The sequence below is a fragment of the Amborella trichopoda genome, chromosome 12 (assembly GCF_054954075.1).
Source record: "Amborella trichopoda isolate Santa Cruz 75 chromosome 12, AtrichopodaSantaCruz75HAP2 v2.0, whole genome shotgun sequence".
Taxonomy (NCBI): Eukaryota; Viridiplantae; Streptophyta; class Magnoliopsida; order Amborellales; family Amborellaceae; genus Amborella; species Amborella trichopoda.
In genome coordinates, this window is record NC_142347.1 from 48,782,383 (window position 1) to 48,807,949 (window position 25,567).

General features: G+C 32.9%; 3 protein-coding genes across 5 annotated transcripts; 1 reads left to right on the forward strand and 2 right to left on the reverse strand.

Annotated features, from left to right (window-relative positions):
• The first annotated feature begins 2,015 nt into the window (after positions 1-2,015).
• Positions 2,016-8,375, forward strand: LOC18435660 (putative polygalacturonase At1g80170). Its single transcript, XM_088853109.1, has 10 exons — positions 2,016-2,067; positions 2,323-2,416; positions 2,762-2,896; positions 3,204-3,371; positions 3,752-3,769; positions 4,764-4,971; positions 5,186-5,267; positions 6,554-6,662; positions 7,376-7,492; positions 7,891-8,375. Exons 2-10 carry the CDS (start codon positions 2,372-2,374, stop codon positions 8,113-8,115), a joined length of 1,107 nt encoding a protein of 368 aa, XP_088709235.1. The 5' UTR covers positions 2,016-2,067; positions 2,323-2,371; the 3' UTR covers positions 8,116-8,375.
• Positions 8,376-12,557: 4,182 nt separating this feature from the next.
• Positions 12,558-13,055, reverse strand: LOC110007380 (pathogenesis-related protein 1). The gene has a single exon (XM_020668101.2). The coding sequence runs from the start codon at positions 13,053-13,055 to the stop codon at positions 12,558-12,560; it is 498 nt and encodes a 165-aa protein (XP_020523760.1).
• Positions 13,056-15,104: 2,049 nt separating this feature from the next.
• LOC18435662 (putative polygalacturonase At1g80170) lies at positions 15,105-24,839 on the reverse strand. Of its 3 annotated transcripts, none has more exons than XM_088853112.1 (10): positions 24,741-24,839; positions 24,432-24,587; positions 23,803-23,937; positions 23,096-23,263; positions 22,727-22,744; positions 20,759-20,966; positions 20,218-20,299; positions 18,701-18,809; positions 17,950-18,066; positions 15,105-15,305 (listed from the first exon to the last, which is right to left on the reverse strand). In XM_088853112.1, the coding sequence occupies exons 1-10, from the start codon at positions 24,741-24,743 to the stop codon at positions 15,219-15,221; spliced, it is 1,083 nt and encodes a 360-aa protein (XP_088709238.1). In that variant the 5' UTR covers positions 24,744-24,839; the 3' UTR covers positions 15,105-15,218. The 3 variants fall into 3 exon arrangements, with proteins under 3 accessions (XP_088709238.1, XP_006845768.2, XP_020523722.1); XM_006845705.4 differs by lacking the exon at positions 15,105-15,305 and adding an exon at positions 16,996-17,542; XM_020668063.2 differs by lacking the exons at positions 15,105-15,305; positions 23,803-23,937 and adding an exon at positions 16,996-17,542.
• Between the last annotated feature and the right edge of the window lie 728 nt (positions 24,840-25,567).

Here is a 25,567-nt window from a genome sequence, read left to right on the forward strand (position 1 = left end):
TGGGGGTGCTACATTACCCAACCCTTTTTCTAACCTCCAATCTTTTAAATCAAATTCTCTTCCTTCTCTAAAGGGATATATATAATGATCTTCTCCTTAAAAATGAACCCCTTCCTACGAAAAAATCCTTCCTTTCAAGGCAATATTAAAAGGGATTGTATACAATGAGACCATTTACTTTTGATAATAGTTGGTCACAACACTTACAACCATCCAATGTGAAATTTGATAGCTTGGATGCATCATAAAATTCAAAAAATTTCTTTCGAAAGGTCAATGGAATAATTGCAGCCACCCAAACCTACCTAGAAATTTGATACCTAAAGACCTATTTGATAACAGGAAGTTAGGGGAGGAAGAAGGAACGTTCCCATTACTATACAACTTCCATGTTTGATGTACGCAACTTATACAGTAAAAAAAGTTCCACCTAGAACTTTCGTATTCCTTTCTGTTTAAGAAAAAAAGTTCCATCTAAAATGATGGAACTTAAAATAGGAACTTGATTCCTCGAACCCTATTTTGCCTTCCTCCTTATATTTATATTTATATTTATATTGTTAATTTATATTTGTATATTATATTATATTGTTTTATATATTACATAATACAAATAAATATTAATAAAATAAATTATTATATTATATATAATACAAATATATTAATCAATTTATATTATGTTATATATAATATATGTTTTATATTTTATTGTATGATATATAATATACTTTATTATATAATATATTTTAGTAATAAAGTATATTAAAATAAAATAAAAATATTAATTTATTATATTATATTATATATTTATATTTAAATTATTAATATATTTGTTTTATACTATTATATATATATATATATATATATATTTATTTAATATAATATAATATAAAATATAATGTATTTTATTTTATAATATATTTTATGTATGTTATAGATAGTTAAAATATAATGACAAGCTTGCTTTCCTTACAACATAAAAGTTCTATCCTCCCCCTACCATCCAGCTGTCCAATTTTGATCAAGAGAGCCATTCACCTTTTGATCTTAGATCCGACATCTCAAAGTATTTTATTTTTAGCTTTATTTATACAAATTGTATGAATATGAAATTTGGTATGTGCCATCTTTTCATTGGGGCGCACGCATAAAAAGTATTAAAAAATTATTTTTTGATAAAATATAATGACCAAAATACCCTTTGAATCTTTCAAAGGTATTTTGGTCATTTAATTTTATTGAAAATATATTTTTTTATATTTTTCGCTAGTGCGAGTTTAATAGAGGAATGGACATCCAAAATTTGTTATCAAAACAGTTTATAGAAAAAATAAAATAAATAAAACAGTATAGAGACGTGACATTGTGATTGGAACAATCTTAACCCTCCATTCAGAATGGACGGTTGGATAAGGGCGAGGGTAGAACTTCTATGGGAAGCATAGAAAGCTTGCCCAAAATATAATAGATATTATATATTGTTTTATGTCTAATATAAAAATAATAGTTTAGTAATATTTAAGTAAACATGACTTTATAGTTCAACATGTTGTCAAACACAGGTACCTAGAACTACTTTATATTTCTAAATAACTTCTTTTTTCTTAAAAAAAAAAAGCTTATAATTTCCAGGTAACATCTACCTCCTGGTTATCAAACACGCCTTCAATCTGGTATTCTCTCTCTCTTAGGTGATGAAGGTTAGTTGAGCCAAAAGAGACAGTTCCCCTTATTTAAGGGCGTTTTTTCCTTGAAGCCCAAATTATCAAATACCTTCTTAGTTAATAATCACTGTCATTAAGCTATAATTAAGAGATTAACTAAGAAAAAGGCTGGGGCAAGTTAGTCATTCCAAAATTAAACCAAACGGTAATTAGTAACGTAGAATCTTTAGCCTACATATGTAAACCAAATAACTGATTTTGCTAAATTTGGCTAAGTCCTATACATAGGCCATGGCTGTGCAGTCCATGGCTCTATATAAAGTGGACCCCTTGAACCCTTCATGCAATAAAGAACTATTGATTTCTCTGTCTCTCTTCTTTTTCCCTCTCATGGTTTTCAATGGTTAGTATTGTTTCTTACTTCAACTTTCTTTTTAGTGCCACTGTACATTGAGAGATGGTGTTTTAAAAGCTAAAAAACTAGGTTTCATCTTGGCAATTTTGCTTGGTTTTCAAATTTTGGAGATCCTTATTCTTTACCTCTCTCTCCCTCTCCCTAATATGGGGTTTCAACTCTCTCTCTCTCTCTCTTGCAGGCTCAATACACAATTTTAGCTCTATTCATGTGTTGGTGTTTGGCTGGTCTATGTGGGGCTAGGATTCTTCCCTTATCGGACTCTTCTTCTACTTCCGAGAGCTTTGATGTCATGGATTATGGAGCCAAGGGTGATGGCATGAAAGATGATACTGATGTATGTTCTCACTCATGCTTTCATATTCATTTGCTCTTCCAAATCTCAAAAATATCCATGATTTCTTGACATCTATTCACCCAAAAATAAATATTTTAAAAAATGGCTCGGACTTGGGACAAGACAGGATCCTGAGTCTGAGTCTTCTGTATAGACTCATCCGAGTAAAATTAAATTGAAGAAAGAGTCAAGTTTAACTGGTATTTTTGTGCCCCCGGCACCCTGCCGATTCCAAATACTCAGGCTAGTCCGAGTAGACTTGCCCAAGTTTTAAAACAATATCCAAAACTGAAAATCTTGCTTCCTTTTGATTGACTTGGGACTCACATTTGTTCTTTTTTATAGGCATTTTCCAAGGCATGGAATGCAGCTTGCAGTGCAAAAGGCTCACCAGAGATGATAATTCCTTCAGGAAACTTGTTCAGTGTTGGACCACTTCAGTTTACAGGACCATGTGAATCCAATGATGTTCATGTTAATGTAAATACGTATTACTTTCTTCCATTACTGTGGACTCACTCCTTATATTATACTACATTTTCCACATTTGTATGCTTTAAGTTATAATTATAGAAATTTATCAAAATACACCAAGCTTATTGAATACTCTTAACATTTTAGTCATTTTCAACTATGACAAGATCATGTGTATTTCGATGGGATTTTTGAAATGAAAAAAAAAGAGTAAAATACTTAATAGTTCATCTCTGGGGTACAGTTTGTATAGTACATTTTGATCATAAACCATTTTGGAGCAAAAGTAATGAAAATTTAAATTTTTTTGTAGGTAGAAGGAGATATTTTGGGGCCACCACCTTCTTCATGGGATGGTGCTCGTAAAGAAACATGGCTTGTATTCTCCCATATTAATGGGCTCACAATTAATGGGTCTGGAAAAATAGATGGCCATGGCCCTGCTTGGTGGGCTCAGGCTTGTAGAGAATGGAAGGGAAATGTAAGTATCTATGCATTATTTTTTATCAACGATTATTTCATTTGAACAATTACGTAGAGAAAGCAAACCTTTTTGTGTATCCCAACATGTACATATCGTTGTGTTTGGAGATTCATGACTGTTCAATTTTTATGGGGTGGCAGGAAGTGAGCTGAAAACAATGTCACTCGCTCGCACAAATTATATTCATTAGGCCATAACAAATTTGTGAAAGTATTGACAACTCATTCCCAAGTTGCCCAATTTTGATCAAACAGTTGGATGTAGCCAAATGCATATAAATTATTATGTGTGTGTGGAGTAAATAGAAAGCTCACTCTATAAAATTACTTAGTCTAAAAGGTTTTAATTCTTGGCATTTTTCTTTTTCTTCTGTGCAGATATGTGCAAATCCAACGGTTAGTGCCCTTGCCTGGGAGGAAGCTATGGATCTGGCTTTTGACAAATGCTCTGCTAGTTATTTTTGCAACAAAACATCTTTGTCACAATTAATAGTCATCTAATTTCCTTCTTAAACTTTACTTTCTCATGATCCATTTCATTAATGCAAGATTGTGCCGGCCTTTTGGAAGGCTTCCTATAAGAATATGCCATATTTTTAAGCTTCTACTAGTCAGCTAATAAACAATATGGAAATGATCAGGCATTAGGTCTGAAATTCATTTTATTGCATTTTTCACTAATATTTTACATACGGTCATCATTACAAACAAGGAAAATTTATACAAAATACACCCAATTCATCAACTATTTAACATTTTACCCATATCAACATTTCGAACTTTGCATTTAATTGTGTTTTTAAAATTAATTTAAAAAATATGAACAAAATATTAAATAGTTTATCACTAAAGTGTATTTTGATAAATTTTCCTATTAAACAGGCTCCATTTATAATTTCATCATCAATAATAAGCATTTGAAAGCTCCCCATATGGCTTAATTATTATTACCAATTGCCCCCTATTGATTGAAATTGTTTATTTTTAGAAATAATTATGATAATAAAACCATAATCACACATGTATTAGCATATTGTTGTTGTTGTTATTAGATAAATTTTTTAACACGTTACACATATTTTTTCATTTAATTTTAAAATGCACATAAAAAACACATGGCCTCGAGTTGTTGGAATAGTTACAAATAGACAAAACATTAAATACTTCATTTCTTATGCGTATTTTAATAAATTCTTCTTATTGTTAACCTCTCTCTCATTATTGAAAACTTTTGATTGATATGATATGATTATCTTCTTTCTTACTTTATATATATATATCTATATATATATATATATATATATATATATATATATATATATATATATATATATATATAAAAGAGCTTTAACAAATATTAACATATTAATCATTATAATTTTGATCACAGGCATTTACTGTAGAGAATTCAAGTGATGTGAGGGTAAGTGGGCTCAATATTGTGAACAGCCAACAAATGCATGTGGCCGTAGAGCAGTCCACATCTGTTACCATCTCTCATCTCACGATAGAGGCACCAGGAGATAGCCCTAACACAGATGGGATTCACATACAGGGCTCTAGCTCCATAACCATAGAGGATTGTAACATAGGAACAGGTTTGTGGTTTTAATTTTGATGTAATGTTTCCACATACCAAATGTTGATTATATTGTTTAAAAAATAGCCGGTCCGACTCGAGATCGGAAACATGGCAAATTTGGGGTGAAAAATCCTAGAATCACCCAAGTCTCTTGATTTTTCATAATTTTTACAATTTTTTGTTTAAAACGTCAAAGTAAGTTCTAATATATATAGCTATTCATTTTTCAGGAGACGATTGCATTTCTATTGGACCTGGAAGCTCTGATCTCAATATCTCTAACATAGTTTGCGGCCCTGGTCATGGCATAAGGTCTCTCTCTCCTCACAATTCTTTGAAAGCATATTTTGTTCCACTTTATTGGAATCTCTCCCTCCCTCTGTCTCTCTCCTTGTTCTCTCTCTTAAGGAATTTTATTGGAATCTCTCCCTCTCTCTATCACGGCTCATTCTAATTTTGAATTGTTTTTGGGTAATTCAGTAGGCATACTTACTCATTTTTTTTATATAGATTAGAGAGTTAATTTTTTTAAAAACCACATCGTGATAACTAAATATGGGGGTGCTACCACCACGATCTAGCTCCTTTTCCTACAATTTGGATTTGGAACAACTTAAAGAAGAGAGAATTAGTACTCTTTTAATGCAGAAGAGTAGATGCAAAATTTTTGTAAATGAATTTTGGCAATCAACCAAATAAGTGCACATTAACGGTTAAATTCAAATAGGAAAAGGATTTCATGCTCTTGAGAGCATCATGTCCATTTACTTTGTCGGGTAGAATCCTGACTAATAATATTTTAAAGGAAAGGTTTCTATATTTCTCTTACAACATAGAAGAATTATACTTCCCCTACCATCCAGCCGTTCAATTTTGATCAAGAGAGCCACTCATTGTTTGATCTTAAATCCGACGTCTCAAAGTTTTTATTTTTAGTTTTTTATACAAATTGTATAAATATGGAATTTCGTACATGTCATCTTTTCATTGGGGCGAACCTATAAAAAGTATTAAAAATAATTTTTCTATAAAATATAATGACCAAAATACCCCTTGAAACTTTTAGGGGTATTTTGGTCATTTTATTTTATTAGAAATATTTTTTTTATATATTTTTCACTAGTACGAGTTTAATAGAGGATTGGGCGTCCAAAATTTGGTGTCAAAATAGTTTATAGAAAAAAATTGAAAATAAAATAATGTAGAGATGTGACACTTTAATTGGGAAATTCTTAGCCCTCCATTCAGAATGGAGGGTTGGATAAGGGGAAGTACATAAGTTTTATGTTGTAGAGGAAGCATAAAAACTTGTCTATGTTTTAATAAATCCAGAAGGATGTAATCATCTTACTCAAGAAAAATAAAAAAATTAATACGCACTTTCCCTATGCCTGAAAAAACAGTCGCCTTCCAACGTTTATAGGAATCTAATTCGTTTTCTAAAGTAATACACGTCTGATGATTCTAAAGTAGACTCGTTGAGAGGTCTTTTAACCTGATGGAGAAAGTCAATAATGTGGTCCTACGGTGGTACACTATAAGTGCTTATCTTTAAACGGTTTAACATTTTATGAGCTGATTTCCCTGCGCATGCACAGTATTGGAAGTTTGGGGAAGGGAGGAAAAACATCAAACGTTGAAGGTGTGCATGTGAGAGACATTAACATGACAGGGACAACAAATGGAGCCCGGATTAAGACCTGGCAGGTAAGATTAGTTATCGAAGTAAAAATTTTTGTAAATCAATTAGAGGTGGGGTTCTGTATGTGTCTCTACACACATATAATTTATAAAATTATGTGATAAGAGATATGGATTGTTTCATTTTAATTAGGGCTACCAATGGGCTAGGTAGCTTGGCCCGGGCTGACCAGGGAAAACCATGACGGCACAAACTTTGGCCCATGGGTGAAGCTCGGATGGCCATTCAAGGCCTCTACGGACCTGCTCTGGCCCAACCCAAGCCATGGTGTACCAACCCTAATTTTGATGAAATGCTAGGGACATAATTAATAACAATGTTGTACTACGTGATAAACACAGCTAGCATCCATGTGTTTGCTTTTAGTCCACTCTTAATTGTGTGTTTGATTTTACTCCACTCTTAATTGTTCTATCGAGATTGAACAACGGTAGATCTCCAATCAATGTGTTTGATTTTAGTCCACTCTTAATTGTTCTATCGAGATTGAACAACTGTAGATCTCCAAACAAATAAATCGTATCTTGACAGAGACCCTTATAAGAAATTCCCATGCATGAAATCCCTTCCCTAATTATGCTTTTCCCCTTAACAAACAATTAAACAATGCACAACCAAAATACACATTTGCCACAATCTAAAAAACAAATGAAATCTGCACCAAAAAGGTCTATATCCTATAATAAGCTATTAACTAACATGTTCTAGTTTGTTTTAGGGAGGGGCTGGGACGGTAAGTGACATCACCTTTGAAAGGATAACCATGGACAATGTAGACCGTCCCATCATCATCGACCAATACTATTGTGATGCCAATTATCATTGCCAAAATCAAGTGAGTATCATAAACTCTCTTCACAAACTTTAATTTTTCATCTAAAATAATTATGGACTAAAATTGGTAAATTACAACACTAAGCTTGTGATATACGTTGAATTTATATAGAGGAGTGTAATTTCTTAGAAGTGATTGTAAGTATAAGAGTGTTTGCCTCATTATCACTCTTAGCCGATGTAAAATCAGGTAGATGAGGTGTCATTTTTTCACATAAAATTTAAGAAATATTTTTTCAGACTTTGAGTGTGGTGTGTGGTGAGTGGCACAGCTGCAGTTTAACAGTTAAGGGTGATTGAAACATATTTTACAAAAAAAAACTATCTTCTTAATACTTTTTCTTTTAAAAATAGTTTCAGTTCTAAATAAATCATAATCTTGTGTTTGGTTTTCTATAGACATCAGCTGTTGAAGTGAAAGGGGTGAAATTTATTGGAGTAAGGGGAACTTCAATCAAACCAGAGGCAGTGAAATTGGCTTGTTCTACGAGTGTGGCTTGCACTAATATCCTTCTTGATGGCATAGAACTAAAAACAATTGGTGGGGAGAAGACTGTGTCTTATTGCCTCAACGCCTTTGGCTCAGCCAATGGCCAAGTCATTCCCAAGCCATGCCTCAATTGATCCATTATTACTCTCTCTCTATCTCTATCTCATCTTCTAAGGACTAGATTGGAGGCACATTTATATTGATATACATCATTATGAATACATATTGAGATATGGATATGCATGGGTATATATCTCTTAGGTGTCTTTTGATTATAATAAGATTAGTTAGAAGTTATCCATAACCATTGGTATTTATCTTTAATTGTTACCTGTATATTTATACAGGTCTTGTATATTTTTGATCAAAGAGAGAGTTTTGCATTATTCTGAAATATGCCCAAATATACAGAAATACAGTTTCTAACAGCTTTGGATTTCAATTTTCTTAGGGATTAGAATGGTCACTTTAGATTTCAATTTTCTTAGGGATACACATGGTCACTTTAGATCTTAGTCTTGACATAAGAGGTTCAAGCTTGGAACCCTAGGTCAAAGGGAACTTCAATTTTCTTAGGGATTAGCATGGTCACTTTAGATTTCAATTTTCTTAGGGATACGCATGGTCACTTTAGATCTTAGTCTTGACATAAGAGGTTCAAGCTTGGAACCCTAGGTTAAAGGAAACATGCATACACAACTCTCTTTTGTATGAGAAATACATAGAAAGAATCCTGTAAGAATTAATATAAATACACCATTGAAGCCCAGGTTATAATAATAAGAGAAAATTATGTACATATCCGTTACAGTTTGTGTTATTATAAAACTTTACCTATCTGTTTTTTTATGTCATAACAAAAATTATTTTAAAAAATAATCTTACTCTTTTTCGTTGTTCAACAATCGAATTTAATGGATTTTTTATAGTTCAACAACCGAAATCCGTTGAATTTTTGCTTTTGAAAAACCGAAAATTCAAAATGTTTTTTTCATGTCATGACAAAAAAAATTTTAAAAAATAATCTTACCCTTTTCGGTTGTTCAACAACCCAATTTAATGGATTTTCAGTGGTTCAACAACCGAAACAACCCAATTTAATGGATTTTCGATAGTTCAACAACTGAAATCCGTTCAATTTCTGTTTTTGAAAAACCGAAAATTTAAAATTTTTGGTCCTTCAACAAGCGAAATGTTTTTAGGAACTCTACGTATTCTCTCTCTATGTATCCTCTCTCGATGGATTTTCTCTTTTTCGGTTGTTGATCAATTGAATTCAATGGATTTTCCTTTTTTTGATTGTTGAACAATGGAATTCAATGGATTTTCAGTTGTTCAACAATTGAAATCCTCTATACCTTTCTTCGTATTCTCTCTCTATAGATTTTCTCTTTTTCGGTGGTTGAAAAATTGAATTCAATGGATTTTCTTTTTTTCTCTTCGTATTCTCACTCTATGGATTTTCTCTTTTTCGGTGATTGAACAACTGAATTCAATGGATTTTCCTTTTTTCGATTGTTGATTGTTCAACAACTGAAATCCTCTACACCTTCTTTCACTTAAGCTTTACTCCGTCATTTCAAACTCTTATCAATGTTTATCTACATAGATTAGTCATGGTAGAGAGAGAATGGATAAATATAAGGAGGAGTTTAAACAAGAGAGAATGGATAAACAAGTCATGGTAGAGAGAGAATGGATAAATATAACGAAGAGTTTAAACAAGAAAGAATGGATAAACATACGAATAGTTTAAACCACTCAATCTAAGGTATAGAGAGAGAATGGATAAAGAGAAGGGATAAACATAGGGGAGAGTTTAAACCCACTCAATGTTGATCCATTCTTTCCCTATACCTTACATTGATGGGTTTAAACTCTTTGTTACCTTAAAAACTTTCTCTTATGTTTATCCATTCTCTCTCTTATGTTTATTCATTTTCTCTATACCTTGAGTGGGTTTAAACTCTTCTCTATTTTTATCTATTTTCTCTCTCTTATGTTTATTCATTTTCTCTATACCTTGAGTGGGTTTAAACTCTTCTCTATTTTTATCTATTTTCTCTCCTATGTTTATTCATTCTCTCTCTCCCTTAGGGTTTAAACTCTTCCCTATGTATATCGAGGATTTCGATTGTTAAACAACCTAAAATCCATTGAATTCGGTTGTTCAACAACCAAAAAAGGGAAAATCCAGAGTACCTACGAAAAAAATTCAGTTTTTGAAGAATAAAAAAAATTTCGGTTCTTCAACACTGAAAATTTTAAATTTTTGGCTTTTCAAAAATCGAAATTGGCCTGATTTCGGTTCTTCAACAACAGAAAATCCATTGAATTCGGTTGTTCAACAACCGAAAAAGGATAAAATTGTTTTTTTTTAAAAAAAAATTTCTTATGACATGGAAAACATGAACAGATAAGTAATAACAGAAACTATTAAATAATTTTATAATGACGTAAATTATAACGGATATGTTCGTAAGTTTCCCTAATAATATTTTTTTCTTTTTGTTGGTTTGTTTATTCCTCTTATATAAATCAAACGAATCATAGTTTATTGTTTTCTAAAGGTTTGGTTATATCAACACACCAAGGATGTGATATTTATATCTCCCACTTTAAAATGTGAAGTAGTTTTTAACATTTCTTCTAGAAACAACAGAAATATTCGATTCCCCACTCTTTAAATATCATAAGGGACGTATATGAAATGCCAATTGTGACATTATCGCATTTGACCCTCGTATTTGTGTGGCACCAGTATCCATGTTCTTATTGTAACATAGTTGGGGATGAAGTCATCGGCACAACATTCGAGGTACAAAGCCGATAAGTAGTTCACCACAAAAATACAAAAATAAAAAATGGAATTGTAGATGCATTAGTGGAACTATGGAATAATGTAATTGACATTCTAATCAAATTATATAATATTTCTATTTAGAGAAATTGGGCATGTATAGAACACGCAAGAATACATTTGAAACTTTGAAAGAATGATTATCATTTATTTCTTTCTTTATTATCATTTAGTTATTTATTTATTTATTATTTATCATTATTGTTTTTCAGATATTAAGTATGAAAAATGCCACAATAATAACCACCCTGGTTATTTATTTCTTATAATAATTTATAATGCACATATGCCCTTGTTAGATGTTTTGGTTTAGTTTAGAGAGAAATAAGGTTGATATTTATAATGTGGGGCTTTTGACTATATCAAAGGGGCTCAAATGTAAGGACAAATTGAATTCCAATATGAAGATGCTTTACTTTTACATGTGAGGTAAAGATTAATTTGGTGGGGTATTGCATGGGGTCAAAACTGGTGATATTTTGGTCACACCCCAAAATGAGGCAATCACTGTTTTTTTTTAATCCATTAAGAATATTATGTACTTTGAACGGATTAAACCATAGTGTCGAACAAGCTAGCATTAAATGATTTTAAATTTATGGCTCCATTAGTTTGCATATAGTCCTTTGTAGAAGAAATTAACTTCACCTAATATCCCACCTTCGTTTTTTTTACTGAACAAAAGTATCTATCCCACCTTCGTTTTTTTTACTGAACAAAAGTGTCTATCTGGAAGGCCTATTTTGAAATTGACATTTCTTCCATGTCAGGCACTACCACGAGTTTACATTTCCATTATAACATATATCCCATTTGTTCAACCAATAATTAATGGTTGTGTCTAACCTCATAAACTATCGATTACGTGTCTCTGAAAAAATAAAAGTCATATGCATGCGTAGAAACTTTGGAAGCCTATTATGTTAAGTTATATCATGAAAATTATAAATATAAATTTCAGGGTCCGTACATAAATCACTCAAAAATAAAAATAAAGTTCAAAAATAAAACCATCAAAAAATAGATAACCAAGTTAAAGTAAATTAAAGGCACATAAATACCAAAGAAGAAAACACACAACAATAACAAAGACCAAGTAATAACATTGCAGAGTTCACAACCAATTAATTACGATTACAACTCAACCCTAATTACTCACAATTACAATTCTACTTTATTGGTACTTTGTGTGCAGCTGCATCTTAACAATCCTTTAAGCATTTTAAAGGCATTAATAAGGTCCAAGCAACCGTGTTTAACGTGCATTTGCACTCAATGATGCTTTCCATGCTTGATGGACGGTCAAGATGCAACTATACTCAAGGATCTTATATGCATATTAAACAATAATAATTAGATAAAAAATAATGGTATAAACAAATACATAAAGAATACTATAGTCCAATGGACCATAGGAAACCATGGTCCATATCTAACAAAGTGATGGAAGAGGAGTGGAGCCCGCATTCAAGATCAAGGCCTATTGGTTGGTTCTCATTCCAACCAATTCATCTGATGGTCACCACCTAGATGGACGACAACTCAATCCATAGTCCACTGGATCATAGTATATACTTTACAATAGTAATTCAACACAAATTAATCATCATACAAAGAAACCTTTCTACGTTGTCTCCATGCACATCTAATTTATGTGTTTGGAGACCCACAACTGTCATGTTGATATTAAAGAGCTAGGTCTAGAAGGCTCAACCTTCAATAAGGCCTAGAGCCGACATAATTTCCGGGCGGGTAGTATTCACAGGTGACGAAGGTGTCACCACTGTTGCATATGATCTTAGCACACCCAACCATCTGAGTGTTTCTCCAGACCAGCTGTGTATAGTGGGTGCAGTCTGGGCCTGAGCAGGTGTTGGTCTCATAGTGATAGTCCTGCTCTTCTCTAACCCAAGCCTCCACAGCATCTCTAGCACTCCAATGTGAGCCTTGGCCCCAAAAAATGTTCTCTCCAAAATAGGGACTGGTAGAGTGGATCAATTGGCAGTCTCCTCTCCTTTGGTTTGAGTAAACCCTAGCATAAGTGGCTAGCAATGGCTCCCATTTTAGAGGGGGAACACCAACTTTTGCCCTAGCTTGGTTGTGGCTGTCTAGGAAATGTTGGACCATGTCAGAGCTTGTTTCATAGCCTCTAGAGAGAGAAATGAAGAGAGATGCTATGAGGCCTATGGTCATGGATGAGAGAGAGAGGGCCATTGATGTGAGGTGGGAAAGTAGGGTATTTGTGAGAGAGTAGGAAGGATTAGGGTTTTGAGTTTGGTTACAAAAAAAGTGAAGAAGTTTTAGAGAGAGAGAGAGACAAAGAGATGGGATTGAGGGAGACAAAGAGGTAAGTTTTGATGTTTTTTATTTAGATTTTGGAGTGGGATAATGAGAGATTTTGAGGGTGATGATGTATAGAGGTTTGGGTTTGGATAAAACAGAGTGGAGGAGACGGTTCTATGTGAGAGAGAGAGGGAGAGGAAGTAATTAGGGTTATGGGATTTAGAGAGAGAAAGAGTGTTTTTCTTGAGATTTAGGAGTGGTTGATGAGAGAGTTTTTGAGGGTGGTGTTGTTATATAGAGGGAGTTTCAGAATGTGTTCGCTTTGGTTTTAAGAATGCGCGGGGTGGTGGGTATGGAATGACGTGGTGGTGAGAGAGAGAACATAGTAGATAGAGAAAAAGTGCCCTTTATTACAAGAAAAAGTACTTACTGGAGATACATGCATTACAGCTAAACTCACAAGTCACAAGTTGCTTAACTTTATTACGTTCATGAGCTTACGCATCATTTTAATATGGGAAATCAATGAAGAAAATTATTCTTTCTTTATAATATTTTGGAGAGAGAAAAAAGAGATCGAGAGAGAGAGAGAGTTGAAATTCATAGAATCAATGAAGATTATACATGTAACCCGTGATTTTAAAAAGGGTGGTCACAAAATCGTTCGGTTCGGTCAGGAATTGGTCTCTCCATTCTAGTTTTGCATATATATAGAGGAACCGGCAGTTTTCTACAGTAAAACAACGATTCTCTACAGTAAAATGGCGATCCGGACCATCAATTCACAGCTGCGGACCGGTTTTTGGCCGATTTTTTCATAGGTTTTTTCATCGGTTCATTGTTTTTTCCGCATAGTAAAACGGCGATCAAGACTGCCGATTTACCGATCCAAATCGGTTGTTGGGGTGCCCAATCCTTTTTTAAAATTATTTCATGAAACATAATTTATTATTTTATTGGTAAAAAGAGAAATATTTTAACACTACATATTATATAGAGAGCGAGAGAAAGTTGAAATTCACATTAATAAAAGGAAGATTATACATGCCATATCATTTGGTCATTTTATTGGTACAAAGATATCCTTCCTCTTTATTCTGGTTATTGTATTAGAGATCAAGAGAGATGAAATCCATATAAATCAATGAAGATTATCCATGTAATATAATATGTTCATTTTATGGTAACAAAAAAAATTTTATTCCCGTTTAGTATGCCAGAGAGAGAGACAGAGTTGAAATGCATACAAATTAACGAAAATTATACATGTCAGAGATCGTAGAGAGAGTTCAAGAAAAAATATTAAGGAGATAGAGACTGTGTATTCAAGAGAGAGAGAGAGAGAGGGGGGAGATAGAGGGTTGTGTGTTCAAGAGAGAGAGAGGGAGGGTTTTGGGGAGTATGACTCGGGGGTGGCGGCCTGAATTTTAGGGTTTTGAGTTCAAATTTCGAGGTAGCCGTTGGAGTGCATTTCACTTCATTGCTCTAAAACCGTGTTTTATGTAGAGTTTTTCTATGTTTCCAACCACCAAGGACTAAGCAACCAATAGGCTCATGAATTAAATTAAATGCTAATCCTTACTTTGTTCAACTCAGACTTTTTCAGTCATTAATTTTCATGGGAATTTCACAAAACAAGCTTCCTTAGTTTCTTCAGAGGAGTATAATTTTTATTTTTTTGGAACACGTGTCATCTAGTTTATAAGGTTGAAGACAACTTTGATCGGATGTTTAAGAGTGATTTGACAATAATGTCACGTATTAATTATTGGTTGGACAGATGAGACATATGTTATATAGAAACGTGTACTTGTAATAGTTCCTGATATAGAAGAAATGCCAATTTAAAAATTGGCCTTCCAGATAAACACTTATTGTGCAGCATGTAGGGAATGTGAAGGTGGGATTTTACATGAAGTTAATTACTTTTATGGTAAGACTTCAAAAGGAATGATTCTATAGTGTGGGAAAGGAGCCGTCATTTGATATGACAGTAAAAGGCTTAGGTAGCCAGTGCAAGAGCGCAGGTTCGAGTCCTAAGAGGGGCCACTTTGTGCATAAGCCGAGTGGCCACTTTGTGCATAAAACCAAAAGTTATGACTGTTTCCAGCCCATTGCTCTCGGACCCTGCTTAGGCGAGACCAGCACCGAGCAACGGCGCCATCGCACATTAATTGTGTTCTAACAAAAAAAAAGACGATGTTAGTCTATAAAACTATTGTCAGCTCATTCATAGTTGTTTAATCAATTATAATATCGTGAAAAGTTGATGGTATCCTTATACATAAAAATATTATGTCTGATGACAGTAGGAAAGTGCTCTACTACAAAGGACTATAAGCAACCGTAAGGAATCACAATTTTAAAATCATTTAATAATTGCTTGTTCAACTCTATGGTTCTATCTACTTATTATTTTGAAAGTACCTAACATTCTTAATGGATTGAAAAACAATGATTGCCTCAATTTGGGGTGTGACCAGAATATCACAGCTGTTTTGACCCTTCCAATAGCCCACCAAATTAATCTTTACCCCTCGTGTCAAACTAAAGCATCTTCATGTTGGAATTCAATTTGTCCTCACATTTGAGCCCCTTTGATAGAGTCAAAAACCCCACGTTGTAAAATCAACCTTATTTCTTTCTAAACTAAACCAAAACATCTAACAAGGGCATGTGTGCATTATAAATGCGATGAGGATAGTATAAGGTGTCAACCTTATACAATTAAAGTAAGGTGCGTCTCAAAACTATGCTGAAAATGCAGTTTTTGTGCCCCGTACGATGGTATAACAATCTATTGTTGTCCCTAATTATAAAATTTAAAATTTCAAAAATGGTCATGATCAAGCAAATCTATACACACTTGAAAATTTTGAAAATGGACAGTCAAGATAATGTGTTAGAAAATGAACTATTTTTAAGACTAGAAATTTCTTATTTTTCATGTCTATGAATCTCAAGGTCGAGATCATTGATTTGAAGGCTTTCTAGCATAAAAACAACCTTTCTCTAGTGGCTTTCGAGCATAATAAATTAATGAAATTATTCTTTTTAAGTTTCAAATGTGTTCTTGCGTGTTCTATACAAGCCCAATTTCTCTAGACAGCAACCTTATATAATTAGCTTTTGAACGTCAATTACATTATTCCATAGTTCCACTAATGCATCTATGATTCCATTGTTATAGGTCTTTTTCTTTTTTTTTCTTCTTTTCTTTTTTTTGTGATGGACTACTTATCAGCTTTATACCTCGAATGATGTGCCGATGATTTCATCAACTATGTTACAACAAAGGCATGGATAAAAGCTTACGAGGGTCAAAAGCGATGATCTCAAAATTGGACACATCCTTATGATATTTAAGGAAGGGTGCGCTTTGTATATAACCGAGGTTCTAAACTATCAAAGTAAAGCCCACCTTCAAATAGTGTTGAGAAATATGATTTCAATACTGAAAATATTTGTGATAGGCTTAAAATATATTTTTCATTTCTAATTATAAATTTTAAAGCTTCAAAAGTAGTGTCGATCGAGCAGATCTATTGAAAACTCAAAAATCTTGAAAATTAACGGTTTAAAATGCATAACAAGATGCACTATTTTCAAAAAGTGAAATCTATTTTTTTTCTCATATCCATGCATTTTGATGCCGAGATGATGAATTTAAGGATATTTGAGCATCAAAACAACCTTTTCTAGAGGGATGGGGAATTGAATATTTCTGTTTTCTGTATAATAAATGTTTAAAAGTACATAGCTTTTTAAGATGTCAAGTGTAAATGTCACATCCTTAGTGTGTTATACCCAAAAAAAATCCTGAACAGGTATATAAGTGGAATAAACAAACCAACAAAAAGAAAAACTATAATGAAAAAAAGAAATGAGAACTAGTCATTATTATTATAAATTGGGCTACAATGGTTTGTATATTAATCCTTTTAGTATTGTTTCTATGTAATTTTTCATACAAAAGAGTAGTGTGTCTGCCGATTCCCTTTCCTCAATGACCAGATGAAACTCTGAGGAAAGAGTCACATTTGTCGTATGCAAATTCTTTGACCTAGGGGGTTAAAAGCTTGAACCAGTTAGTTCAAGACTAAGTTCTAGAGTGACCATGCTAAAACCCTAAGAAGATTGAGATCCAAAGCCTCCTATCAAATCCCTAGAAGATGAGAGAAAGAAGTAATGGATCATCCGAAACATGGCTCGGGATTGATTTGGCCATTGGCTGAGCCAAAGGCGTTGAGGCAATAAGACATAGTGTCATTCCCATCAACTGTTTTTAGGTCTATGCCATCAAGAAAGATATTAGTGCAGGCCACACTCGTAGAGCAAGCCAATGTGACTGCCACTGGTCTGACTGAAGTTCCCCTTACTCCAATAAATTTCACCCCATTCACTTGAACAGCTGATGTCTATAGAAAACCAAACACAAGATAAAAGTATTATTTAGAATTGAAACTATAATCTATAAAGAGAAAGTATCGATAGTTTTCTTTTGTAAAATATATCACAATCATCTCTAGTTACCAAAATGAAGTCCAGCTACAGTAGATGTGCCACTCACCACACTCAATGTCTGAGAAAATATTTCTCATAGTTTGTGTGGAAAAATGACACCCCACCTGTCTAATTTTACATCTGACGGCTAAAAGTCTCAGTGAGATAAATACTCTTATACTTACGATCACTTATAAGAAATTGCACTCCTCTATATGAATTCAATGTATATCACAAGCTAAGTGTTGTAATTTACCAATTTTAGTCAATAATCATTTTAGATGAAAATTTAAAATTTGTGGAGAAAGTTTATGATACTCACTGCATTTTGACAACGATTGTCAGAATCACAATAGTATTGGTCGATGATAATCGGATGGTCCACATTGTCCATGGTTATTCTTTCAAAGGTAATGTTACTTACGGTCCCAGCCCCTCCCTACAAGAAGTTAGAACATGTTAATAGCTTATTCTAGAATATAGACCTTTTTTCTGCTGATGTTATTTGTTCTTGAGATTGTGGCAATTGTGTTTTTTGGCCGTACATTGTTTAATTGTCAAGTAAGGGAAAAAGAATAATTAGGGAAGGGATTTTCACTCTGGAAATTTTTATATGGTTCTTTTTCAACCTATAATTTATTTATTTAGAGATCTACAGTTGTTGTTTGATGACTTAATCTCGATAGGACAGTTGAGAGGGAACTAAACCAATGTTACGCACTCACACCAATTGTATTTGTCGAGTAATAAATTATATGTGACATTGCTATTAATGCAGTCCCATGCATTTCATAGAAATTAGGGCTGGTACAACATGGCTTGGGTTAGGCTAGAGCTTGCCTAGGTCCCTAGAGGCTATCTGAACTCTGCCCTCGGGCCAAATTTTGTGCTGCCATGGTATTCCCTAGTCAGGCCGATCAGACCAGCCCAAGCAACCCAGTCCATTATCAGCCCTAATCAAAATTAAACAACTGCATATCTCTTGTCACATAATTTTATAAATTATATGCCAAAGGCCCATACAAAACCCGATCCTAATTTACAAAAGATTTTACTTTGATAATTAATCTTACCTGCCAGGTCTTAATCCGGGCTCCATTTCTTGTTCCTGTCATGTTAATGTCTTTCACGTGCACACCTTGAACATTTCCTTTTTCTCCTCCCTTTCCCAAACTTCCGATACTGTGCATACACAAACAAATCGTTCATAAAATGTTTACCCATTTAGGATGGGTATCTGAAAATCTATTACATAGAAACATATTACAAGGAAATATGAGATTTATCATGTTTGGGTATACTTCAACAGTAAGAAAATAGAAATAAATTATACATGATTTCTCCAAAATACATAAAATCTATTAGGCTGTGAAATCCATTAGGCAAATAACGAGTAATATAGCGTTTCTTACTAAAAAAATCTTCTATTCCCGATATTCTCCATCTCTACTGTGCTCATCTAGTCTCCCTCTCTCCTGCTTACATCCATTTTTACTTTCTCTCTTTAAACTCCACTTATAAGTGTTTGCATATACTTGACACATCTATTTCTTCCATTTCTATACTCTCCTGAGCACATCCATTTCTATATCCTCCCCAATTTGAGTCATAGCATCTTAAGCCATCAGCTCTCATATAAAAACAAAAATAATAAAATTAATAATTGGTAATCAATGAGAAATTACACGTCACAGTCATAATAAAAATTTTCACACAACATAATCCTTATAAGATATTAGTAAATGCTAAATTCAAATAAGATACATTTTTAGTCTTTTCTAATGACTCAAACTTTTCTATTGCAATTACCAAACCTTATAGTTTATTAATCAAATTTCTTCCAATTTTTTATCTTGTATCATAAAATTTTTTATTTTAGTATCATAAATTTATTGTTTATTTGAAATTATATAGAGAGACATTTGAAAGACTTCTGTGAAAAATAAATAAAAATAAGACTCATCATAATAAAATCATGTTATTTTAATCATATTATTCCAATGACTTATCATGTTAAAACCAAGGTCTAATCATGTTAGAAGACAGGTGTTTCCATATAAGCGCGAAATGCATGCAAAATAAGTAGGAAATGGTATCATGATGAGTTTAGATTGGTACATGTTATTATTATAAAATCTTTTTGGAATGGTGATGATGTTATTATTAGAAAATATTTTTGGAATTGTGTGATGATGATTTTAATTCCGCATTTCAATAAACTTTTGTGACAAAAAAGAAAGAAATGATAGTTTATAGGCAATTGCTATAAAATGTTGGTAATACATTTCCCATATTTCTTCTAAACATAACCAAACAGTAGCAATGTACTTCCCATGTTGCATCTAAATATTACCCAAACAATAACAATCCATTTGCAGGTAATGTATTACGCAGTAATATAATACGCTAGTAATATATTTCACACATCCAAACCCCCTTAAAGATAAGCACGTGTAATGTACCTCCACATGACCAAATTATTGATTTACTCCATAAGGGAAAAGACCTCTTTGATTTTTAGGATCTACTTTAGAATCTTCAGATGAGTATTACTTTAGAATTATGGAGATAAAGAGAGAAAGAGAGAGACCTTATGCCATGACCAGGGCCACAAACTATATGAGAGATATTGAGATCAAAGGTTCCAGATCCAACAGTGATGCAATCATCTCCTGAAAATTGATTAGCTAGATATATATTAGAACTAACATTGAAATTTTAAATGAAAACTTGTAAACATTATGAAAAATCAAGAGACTCAAGCGATTCCAAGGTTTTTCGCCCTAACTTTGCCGGGCTCTGGATCTCGAGTTCGACATGCTATTTTTTAAACAATGTAATCAATATTTTGTAAGTTTAAACATTACAATTGTATACAATGAGACCATTTACTTTTACTACAAGGAGGTCACAATAACTTGCAACCATCCAATGTGAAATTTAATAGCTTGGGTATGTCACAAAGTTTGAAAAAAGAATTGTTAGAACTTTGAGTTTGGTCAATAGAATAAATGCAGCCGCCCAACTTCACATCCAATGGTGAAGATTAATTGTAACCACCTTGTACCAAAGGTAAATAGTCTTATTATATACTTTTCCAAAAATATTACATTAAAATTAAAGCCACAAACCTGTTCCTATGCTACAATTCTCTATGGTCACGGATCTACAGCCTCGTATGTAAATCCCATCCGTGTTAGGGCTATCTCCTGGTGCCTCTATGGTGAGATTAGAGATAGTAACACATGTGGATTGCTTTATGCCTACATGCTTTTGTTGGCCGTTCACAATATTGAGCCCATTCACCCTCACATCACTTGAATGCTCTAATGTAAATGCCTGTGATCAAAATTATAATGATTGTTATGTCAATTTATTTCATGTAAAATAATTTTTTGATATTTTTGGAAGATTCATTTTTTTATTATAAACACACGCCTAAAATTTCAAGTGATTCGGATTTGTAGAAAGAAAATTCAAATTCAAATTCAAATATTGACTGACAACAGTGGCCGTCAGATCGGCCCAGATCCAATCTGGGTCATTGGGCTCATATGAACTCATATGTTAATATGAGCTAATGGGTTAATCCCATCTTTTTCGTATATATATATATATATATATATATATATATATATATATATATATATATATATATATATATATATATATATATATATATATATATATATATATATATATATATATATATATATATATATATATATATATATAAGAGTAACAATCCTATAGGACCCTATCCCACCCATGTGTGTAGGATCTCAAAGGATCATTAAAGTTGGCACAGATCTCTAAAAACGTTATCACATAGGTATAAGACTTGACTTTTCTATAAATCCGTGCCAAATTTAATGGTGATCCTTTGGAGTCTTACACACATGGGTAGGAGGGTCCTATATGATCATTTCTATATATGAGTAACGATCCTATAGGACCTTCCCTCACCCATATGTGTAGGACCCCAAAGGACCATTCAAGTTGGCACAGATCTCTAAAAAAGTTATCACATGGATGTAGGACTTGACTTTCGAGAGATCCGTGCCAAATTTAATGGTGATCCTTTGAGGTCCTATACACATGGATAGGGGAGGGTCCTACAGGATCATATATATATATATATATATATATATATATATATATATATATATATATATATATATATATATATATATAAAGAAAGAGAATAACCATATCATATCAATCAAAATTTTCAATAATGAGAGAGATGTGATAATCATAATATTAAGAAAAATCTATAAAAATACCTATAAAAGATGAAGTATTTAATAACTTGTCCATTTGCAACTTTCCCACTCCAAACCATGTGTTTTTTGAAATTAAATGAAAAGATATGGATAACGTGTTAAAGTGTCCATCTCACATGGGTAATTTGATAAATTTCTCTAATAACAACAACAATATGCTAATACATCCCTTCACTATTGTGTGATTACAGTTTTATTATCATAATTATTTCTAAAAATAAACAAATTTAATCAATACGGGCTAACTGGTAAGAATAAATAAGGCATATGGGGAGCTTCCAAATGCTTATTATTGATGATGAAATTATAAAGGGAGCCTGTAAATAGGAAAATTTATCAAAATACACCAAAGTGATAAACTATTTAACATTTTATTCACATTTTTTAGTTTAATTTGGAAAAACGCAACTAAATGCAAAGTTCAAATTGTTAAAATGGGTAAAATATTAAATAGTTGATGAATTAGGTTATATTGAATAAATTTTCCTTGTTTGTAATTATGTTATTACTTAAAATATTTGTAGAAAAAAAACAACGAAATGAAAGGTCCTCAGACCTAATACTTGATCATTTCCATCTTGTTTATTAGCTGATTAGTAGATACTTAAAAAGATGTTATATTCCTATAGGGAGCGTTCCAAATGGAAGGCACAATCTTGAATTCAATGAAATGGATCATGAGAAAGCAAAGTTTAAGAATGAAATTAGGTAACTATTAATTGTTACAAAAAGGTTTTGATGCAAAAATAACTAGCACTTCTAGCCGTTGTCAAACGCTAACTCCATAGCTTCCTCCAAGGAAAGGGCACTAACCGTTGGATTTGTACATATCTGCACATAAGAAAAACAAAAATACCAAGAATTAAAAACTATCAGGCCAAGTAATTTTATAGAGTGAGCTTTCTATTTACTTCCACACATGTTATAATTTATACGCATTTCGGCAATATCCAATTGTTTGATTAATACTGGGCATAGTGCCACAAATCTGTTATGGCCTAATCAATATAATTATCGTGAGCCTGTGACATTGTTTTCAACTCACTCTTCGCCACCCCATAAAGATTAAACCGTCATAAATCTCCATACACAGCACTTTACACACAAACAGTTTGTTTTTCCTATATAATTGTTCAAATTAAATAACCATAATAAATAAATAAATAATGCATGGATACTTACACGTCCCTTCTTTTGCCTCCAAGGCTGAGCCCACCAAGCAGCGCCATGGCCATCTATTTTTCCAGACCCATCAACTGTGAGCCCATTAACATGGGAGAATACAAGCCATGTTCTTAAATTGGCATCTTTCCATAAAGAAGGAGGTGGCGCCACAATATCTCCTTCCACCTACACAAAAAATTAAATATTTATTACTTTTGTTACAAAAAGGTTTATGGTAAAATTATGGGCTTGTATGCTATGAGACTATTTATCTTTAGTATAAATAGGTCACAATAAATCTTAGTCATTATATGTATTAGATGGTTTGGGATATGTCACAAAGTTCAAGAAATTTTTTATTAGGCTTTGAGTTATTCACAAGTACATTTATAATCAATTGATTTGAAATTCAATTAACTAGAACGTTTGTGACCTTCTTGTACTAAAAGTAAATAATATGTTTGCGTACTTTTTCTAAAAAAGTATTACACAAAATGTACCTAAAAATTTAACTATTTGGTATTTTACTTATATTTTTTATTTAATTTAAAAAATCTCATCAAATACACATGATTTTGTTATAGTTGAAAATGGTTAAAATATTAAATAAGCTTAGGGTATTTTGATAAATTTCTAAAATTATAACTTAAAGCATACAAATGTGGAAAATGTACTATAATGTAAGGAGTGAGTCCACAGTATGGAAGAAAGTTATATGTATTTACAATAACATGAACATCATTGGATTGACATGGTCCTAAAAACTCAATTGGTCCAACCCTGAACAAGTTTCCTGATGGAATTATCATCTCCGGTGAGCCTTTTGTATGGCAAGTGGCACCCCATGCCTTGGCAAATGCCTATAAAAACAACAAACATGAGTCCCAAGTCAATTAAAATGAAGCAAGATTTTGAGTTTTGGAGGGCATTGTTTTAAAACTTGGGCAAATCGACTTGGACTCACCCGAGTTATTTGGACTAGACAGGGCACCGGCGGCGTAAAAGAACCAGTCAAACTCGGCCGGTTTTTACAATTTAATGTTACTTGGCTGAGTCCATACAGAAAACTCGGACTCAGGATCCTGTCGTGTCCCAAGACCGAGCTGTTTTTAAACTATTTAATTTTGGATGAATAGATGTCAAGAAATCATGGAAATTTTTTAGATTTAGAAGAACAAATGTATATGAAAACATGAGTTAGGATATACATCAGCATCATCCTTCTTGCCATCACCCTTGGCTCCATAATCCGTGACAAAAATATTTATTTTTGGATGTATAGATGTCAAGAAATCATGGCAATTTTTTAAATTTGGAAGAACAAATGTATATGAAAACATGAGTTAGAACATACAGCAGTGTCATCTTCCATGCCATCACCCTTGGCTCCATAATCCATGACATCAAAGCTCTGGGAAGTAGAATTTGAGTCCGATAAGGGAAGAATGCTAGCCCCACATAGACCAGCCAAACCCCAACAAATGAATAGATAAAAAATTGTGTATTGAGCCTGCAAGAGAGAGAGAGTGTGTTAAAACCCCATAATAGAGAGAGAAAACTAAGCAAAATTGCAAAAAAAAACTTAGTTTTTTAGCTCCAAAAACACTAACTCTCAATGTAGAGTGGCATTAAAAAGAAGGTTGAAGGAAGAAGCAATACTAACCATTGAAAACAATGAGAGTGGGATTGGAAATGCTTTGGAAGAGTGAGAGAGGCCAAAGAAGAGAGAGAAATCAATGGTTCTTCATTGCATGAACAAAGGGTTGAAGGGGTCAACTTTATATAGAACCAGGGACGGCACAGCCATGGCCTATGTGTAGGACTTAGCCAAAATTAGCAAAATCAGTTATTTGCATATGTTGGCTATAGATTGTCTATGACCAAAATACCTTTGGTTAAAGTTTGGAATAACCAACTTGCCCCAGCCTTTTTCTTAGTTAATTTCCTAATTATAGCTTAATGACAATGATTAGTAACTACAAAAGTATTTGTACTTTCTGTTATTATTAATGGAAAAAAAATTAAAAAGGGTAAGGGGGCTTTATCCCCCCCCCCCTTAGATTTACCCTCAAAAAAAAAAAAAAATTACTACAAAGGTATTTTGGTAATTTAGCCTCCTTTGACGTTGACAAACGGTCAAACTCCATAAACGATAGTTAGACAGTTAATCTAGTAATCAATAAAAAATAAGCGGTTAATACGGGCCCTTGTTCTAGACTTGTAGTGCTTAACCACAAATAGGCTGTTAATGAAGGCCGTTAAATTAGTGGAAGTGTCACTTTTGGCTCAAAATAAGGCCTTTGAAAGAAAAGAATGAGAAAGGCCAGTTTTAGTCCCCTCCCCGGTGAGAGAGAGAACCACATTTAGAGAGTTGACTTAAGAAGGACAAATTTTGTTCCCCTTTAAACCAGCTCTCATCATTAAAAATAGAGAGAAAAAACCACATTTAGATAGATGATTTTAGAATAACAAACTGCCAACTTTTGTCCC